The sequence below is a fragment of the Apaloderma vittatum genome, unplaced genomic scaffold (genome assembly GCF_000703405.1).
Source record: "Apaloderma vittatum isolate BGI_N311 unplaced genomic scaffold, ASM70340v1 scaffold13329, whole genome shotgun sequence".
In the NCBI taxonomy this organism is placed as follows: domain Eukaryota; kingdom Metazoa; phylum Chordata; class Aves; order Trogoniformes; family Trogonidae; genus Apaloderma; species Apaloderma vittatum.
In genome coordinates, this window is record NW_009733684.1 from 16,641 (window position 1) to 23,659 (window position 7,019).

Genomic DNA, 7,019 nt, shown 5'->3' on the forward strand with positions numbered 1-7,019 from the left:
ACTTTATTTTCCTTTTGACATAGCATCTGTAATACAAGCGAACATGTTAAGTACTCACAGAACAAACAGCTTTACACCTGGACATTTCATGATACAGAAGACATTTTTCCAGAAGCTAAGGAAAAAATGGAAAAGCTTTAATCCAGATGTTTGGTGACATGTTGCTTCTTGTAATAGAGGCTGGCACTTGATAAAATCCATCATTTTCAAAACTTGTAAAACTAGATCTCAAGTAAGCAATGACTTTGAGCAGGAATTCAGCCTGGCAAGGCTTACAGAAAACATTTCATCGTTTACCTTGTCACAATCTGAGGTTACTCTTACTTACACAGCTCTCATCACCGACTTTGAAGAACAAGTGTCTTTGAACAGTATCAGAAGAAATCTACATTTTAATCTGTGTATTTAAAGTCTGGCGCTTGCTTCAAGGTGGGGTAAATTAACTTGTTCAAAATCACAGACCAATCCAATCTAAATCACTAACAGATATGTACCCTCTAAGTTTTTTTGGGGTTTGTTTGTTTGCTTTTAAAACAAACTCCACACTTCTGGAGTAACAGTAAGGTACACTAAAATAACCAGTCAGACTTCATTCAAATGAATTAGACAACTTTTACTAAATGAAAAAACCTACATTTAAAATATGCATTTAAAACAAAATGGAATTAGAAAAGAGACTTAAATCCATTTTAAAGAACTTGCTCACTGTGTCAGAAACCAATATATCTCTTGCATTATATAATGTGCCAGTTCATAAAATGTAAGTTACCAGAATCCTCAATTTAACATTTTCAAAGACAATACTGAAGTCAAGAGTTTTACATCTACTAATGCACATTTAGAATGGTATAAATCTAAAGCCTTCCCCCAAAGAATCTTACAAATTTGACAATATTCAATAAAAGCTTTTGTAGTTATACCTAATAAGTATTGCATCCTAAAGCATCACAAATCTGTGCCTTTCATTTATCCTACTATAAATTTTGTATCTTCTCTGTATCTTGCCATTTGCCAATGTTAACTCTTTTTAAGAAAGGTGAGAATTGAAAAGAAATACTGTATAACTCTTGATCATGTACAGAAATTATTGCTACTATAGTACACTACAAAGCAGAAGTCTATACAATAGTATATGAAATTTGATCATGAAAATCCAAAGGGTATAATCTTTAGTGACATAAGCCTTATAAATATGTTGGACATTCCTGTAGCATTTTCAGCTCACCACTAGCCTACCGTCTGTTGATGAACATCCATTTAAGCACACCCTCTGAGGAAAAAGAATGTCGGCTTTCAAAGGCTCGGCAAATAAGGATCTTCATGTTCTGTGGAACTACGTAAGATGAATTTTGATGCAGGTAGGGAGTTACCTGGAAGCTAAGCATGCCAAAGGTGTTTCATGCTAATAAAACTAAAGCCAAGGTACCACATAATCAAGTTACCAACTAATAGGCAATACCATTTCTGTCCTAAGTTAAATGAAGTGCCATAGCACAGTGTAACGTCAATAATTTAAAATAGTGTAGTGCACAAATTCATCGTGTGGCAATTTAAGTTAAAAAGTCAAGACAAGTTTTTCTGTCTCAATTTATGTTGGCTGTCAAGCTGTCCAGTCTGGGCATTTTGGACTTAAGTTTGCCTTTTAATCACTACCCTACTATAAACTTTGCATTATAATGGAGCACACATTTGGGTGGCATTATTATGAACAACAAGGGGCTAGGGGGAGGTTAAGAGATCAATGGCCGTTCTAAAAAGCCCCTTCCTTACCTCAGTTCAAAGAGAGAGCCGGGAAATAAGACTAGATACCATATTCGCATCATTCTAGCTACAAAATAACCAAAGTAAAAGCAATCAAGCAACAATAAGACCACATTACACAAATGGAACATCATGCTCCCATCTGGTTTAACTATTACATCAAGTTTTAACTGGGATGTTGGTCAACTTTAAAAACCGTGGTAAATGTGAATATGTAGTTGCAATAGTTTTTTCCTAATATTTTTTTTTTTACTCTATGCTGGATATTAGAAGTTGGAGCTATACTTGTTACAATACAGTGTTGCACATCTTTCTACTAGAAAAAATTAATAAAGATCCTTTACCCGTCTCTTTAAGTTAAACGTGTGACATCATAAAGGGTGTCAAATGGCTGGATGGTTTTACAGTGCACACTTATTATATACTGTAATATGGAGTTTTGTCCTTGACAGATCTGATGGTGTTTCTACATTATTCCTTTCTTCACCTCTTCTTGGGTGGATTAGCTGTGCGAGGTGGAGTGACTGGACGCCCAGAATTCAGTCCACCATACTGGTACTTGGCTTTCTTTTCAGATGGTTTCAATATCTTAAAGAAAATAAACAAGTTCTTTTGGGTCAGTGGCAACTACGAACATTTCAAACATCATTAAGCCAACATGAAATCTCATTCAGCAGCAACAACAGGGGTGAGAGGGTGGGAGAGTAAAAATCATATGATGATCCTTCAAATTTCTTATTCCTACATACAACAATACTACTACTTCTAAATCTTTCTAGTTCTACCACTACGTTGGGGTGGGAAGGGGAAAGAAAAGGGGCTGGAAACATCTCCAGGAAAGTACCAATTGAAATCTGATCAGAGTAACCACACTAAAAGGGTCCCAACAGTCCATTATTCTGACTGCTAGGTAGGACTAGAAAGAATCATTCCATTGAACTCCGAAAAGAGCAGCTGAATAGAGGGAGTACCTTAACATGCAGGCGTTTGGAAAACAACAAATCCCACACAGTTCTCTGGACAACAGTTGGTTTGCAATTCCAGTTGTCCATAAACACCAGCCTGATGCACAGTCCTTTCTGCAGCTCAAGTACATTATATTATCTTAGACTAACTAGAAGCACATCGACAAGCAGGCTAACTCAGTTCATATAGTCCAACGCCTAAACTAATACTTAACGTACAAACAGATCATACCTGAAAGGAACACATCAGAGTTTCATCCACACTCATCATGCCTCCTGCATTGTCAAACTCTCCACAATAATTTGGAGCCGAGAATAGGGTGACCAACTGCCGTTTAGCAAAGAATTCGTATCCATCTTCAACCACCTGTCAATACCAGAGACATCAATACAGCTCACATTAAAAAAAAAAAAAAAAAAAAAAAAAAAGAAGAAAAAAGCCAGTCTTAAGGCAAACAGGACTAAGATATTAAAGAGATGACAGGTACTCATCAAAAAGGCGTTTTATGTTTTGGCCTTCAGATAAGACATGATCAGTCATTTTGTCTTATTTCAACACTGAATGCCAAATCAGGTAGCTTCATCTGTCTGACACTTCCAATGTTAAATACGCATCAGCTTGACTGTTCAGTATTTTCAGACTTGGAAGCTCAATTATGCACTGCCACTTTAAAGATTCTCAGCACTTCATAGCTTATACAAGTATTTGGCTATTTGACAGTCTGGACCACAAGAGGTCTGAATATCATCTTCACCATAATCATTAAGTTTCACTTACACTGGTTTGTACAAACTTCAAGTGTAGGCTTCTTTTGTAATTTTGATGCTCTGTAAGCAAAATGGTTCTGCCATATTTTCTCTAAGACCATAATTCACCTTTAATACAGTGCAGGTAGTATGATGCACCAGCTAAGGAATAGAAGCCTCACGTTATCATGTAGCGTAACTAGTGCACCAACTACTCATTTTGGTCCAGTCGCCATGGTCTTTCAGAAAATGTGATGCTGCTTTTATAAAAAAATACGAAGAAATCGGTAGCAATCTTGATCAGTGCTTAAAAAATCTTAAGATCCATTCTAAACACTAATATTTTCTAATGTTTTAGCAGTAAAACTGCAAAAAATAAGTGTTCTGATAGTATACGCGAGCCTATACAGTGACACTGAATAAAAAGCCTATTTTTGTTTCACAGCTGGGGAGGACTTTTAAAATTGACTAAATAATGAAACTGAAATGTTATACAGGAAATTAAACCTGATGTCCCAACTAGGACACTTGCTCAAATAACTTCATAAAAACTGCCCAAAAAAAGGTGTACTTAAAGATTGATTATGCCAAATAACCTTGTTTTCTGCACATTTCAGCAAGTCAATCTATGTCAAATTACTCTAGATAGTTGAACCAAAATGAGGGCAACACTGAAAGCTTTTATGTACAGATTTGTTTGTAGAAACATTCAATGCTTTTAAGACATGACACAAAGACAGTTTAAAGCACAGCTACCAGAGAACTGACTACTGCTGAAATTGAAGATCTCCGAAACTTCAGTGTAAATCTCAAATTCAAGTCACTTCGCACTTTAAACTTAGGCACTTCACCTCTAATGTTCATATACAAGAGTTTAACAGCAAACAGACAATACAAATAAAGCTATCAATGGGGAAATATAGTGTTAGTATCATACTTCCTTGGCATTGGATGCTCATTCAACGTCAGTCAATAGGAGAAGACAGCCTTCTAGTCCTTTTATTACAAAGATCTTTTTCTTCTAAAAGTAACACAATGCAAAGTATATCCTACTGATAAGCAGCACCAAAGAGGCAGAAAGTCTAGGAGAGGTTTCAAGAAGCAACAGTGGCATAATTCATACCTGGTGAGCTCGACAGATCAAATCCAGATCATGACGATTCAGAAATTTACTGACCACATCAGCACCAAAAGTGAAAGAGACCCCACGATCATTTTCACCCCAACCTTGCACATCTTTGTCTGGGTCAGACCACAGCAGGTCACACAGCAAGCCTTTGAAAGATAACACAAGTGAGGATGCAATTCTTAGAAGATATCATTCTATAACGTAAAATAGTTTTCTTGTAATTACCAGAGCAGTTCTCCTAAAGAAAATAAGCATTAGCAACAAATTCAGCAATACTTAAACAGCAACTCAGACAAAAGATATGGTTTGCCTAAGTCTTGAGATTTTTTTCCTCCCTCACCACTCATAGTACCTTGAGATGAAACAAGTCAGTTTTCTGAAATATTTAATTATACTATTCAGCATGTTTACAATGAGCATTTGAGAAGTTTAAAAATACTGCAGTAAGTAACATTTTAAAAGACAACCATCAATTTCACGGCTTATCAAGAAAGCTTAGTCTGAAAGCTGCAGTAAATTTTAGCATCCTATGCAAGGTCAGTCACAAAGAAAGCAAATAAACAACTGGTACCACAAGTTTCTGAACATGGAATGTCTTTGATTCTTACCTTTCTTAACATAAGTGAAGACCCTTACACAACTTAAAATTTAACATTGCAAAACTCTGCTATATTATTTCAGGTAGCACTTTCAGTTTGCTTGAACTACTGCAGACTTTTTAAAAGCCTCATGACAACCAGTCTGGAATCTGAATTAGAACAATAAACTTCTCTGGTGTTTTAGCACTGGTCAAGATCTTTTTTCTGCTGCAAACAAAAGGTCAGCTAACTCTGGAATTAAAACTGGATGCTAAAAATTTTTCTAGATCAATTGCAATGCCTCTGTACATAGAGCTTTCAAAGCATTTTCACATGAGAAAGAACCAGGCCAATTCAACTATAGTACAAACAAAATGCATTCGAAGTGTATTTCAGGTTCCATGAAAATGTACTTTCTTTATCTGTGGTGACAAACCCTTAGGCATTTAAATACTCAAGAGCGTTGTTTCAAATTTGAGAGAGATGTCAGCAGACTCCTTTCCCTGGCACTCATGTTCACTTTACAATTGTGTCTGGTTATTTGCTAAACAAAATACTGAAGATGCTACTTCTTAAAAAACAGATCCTTCAAGTTGCAATCAAGCAAAACTACCATCTGCAACCTAGTGTGTAACTAGACCAGTTGTATTTACACACAGCCGTCAAATGGTCTTTGGTGCCAGTCACAGTTCCTCTCTAGTAGAGGCTAAGATTTTATTTGCTTTTAGAAGACAAAAAATACAGGAAGTACAACTGCATTTTAGATAAAATATCTACCTAGAAATAAACTACTGAATAGACAGTATGTGACAAAAGTTTACTTTACTCAAATTTAATTCTGTATTGAACTACATATTTTTCAAAGCAGAATAGACGTACTACAATCTGTAACAGTTCCTTGTAATGAATTTCTACCAAGAAGCTGCTGTCTCAGCTGCTTTAGCACTTCCTTTTTTATTCTCTCCCCAAAATCAAATAAACTTCATAGTAATACACAGCAACAGGCAAATCTGTCCTATAATCTTTAGCAGTGGTGTAACAGAACTCTGTAACAAGTTTGTCTATGCTAAACTACACTTCAATAAGTAGGTTTACATTTTAATGTGTAACATTTACCACTTCAGTTGACCAGGAGCACACCATAACACAGCTGCTATGAGGCATTCAGGACTACCCAAGCGGGAGTCAGTTTCCTAATATGCAAATGGCTGGCAATGCTGACCAAAACACATAATTTATACCTTGTTAACAAAGGCAAGCCATTTCAGCTGAAATACAAGGTCAGGTTTGAGTGTACAGCTTCTAAACCCTATAAAAATGCCACTACTAAGAGGTCTTTAAACTGCAGCTGAAGTTGAAAAGCCCTTTTTTTCATCAGGCTAGAAGAAACTGTCATAATTATATCATCTTCTCAGCCCAAGCCAGAGAAACATCTACCAAGAATTTTTGTATCAACACAAACTCTCACCAAATGACGTCCCTCCACAAAGGGATAGCTTTTAAAGACTTATAACTTTCACAGAAGTGAGAGAACTTGATTTTATTTTTGACTCTTCCTCAAGATTTAATTTCATTCTGTAATATCGGTTAGCTAAAGTAGGTCCAAAAGGCCAAGATCTTCTATGCCACTGTACCATATGCACACTGACAGGACATTTGATTTTACCTCTGCAACATCAAGCTATTGCTTCTGAAAGCAAAATTAAGACTGCAAACTACTCCACAGATCAAAAGCCTTTTTTTAAAGTCTCTACACTTATTTTTAGGAGGTATTAAGAATATATATGATTTCAGAGGAGTATCCATGGAAACCAGAACTACATTCTACAAGGGCATTCC

The 7,019-nt window shown here is 36.1% G+C and overlaps 1 protein-coding gene across 1 annotated transcript in view; it reads right to left on the reverse strand.

Annotated features, from left to right (window-relative positions):
- Window positions 1-592: 592 nt before the first annotated feature.
- The window catches only part of PPP1CB (protein phosphatase 1, catalytic subunit, beta isozyme), a 24,783-nt gene continuing 18,356 nt past the window's right edge, over window positions 593-7,019 (reverse strand). Inside the window, exons 6-8 of the mRNA XM_009876015.1 lie at window positions 4,597-4,748; window positions 2,959-3,093; window positions 593-2,349 (exon numbers count right to left, since the gene is read on the reverse strand). Of these exons, the coding sequence (XP_009874317.1) occupies window positions 2,245-2,349; window positions 2,959-3,093; window positions 4,597-4,748 (392 nt within the window). The 3' untranslated portion in view covers window positions 593-2,244. The remainder of the gene's footprint in view (window positions 2,350-2,958; window positions 3,094-4,596; window positions 4,749-7,019) is intronic.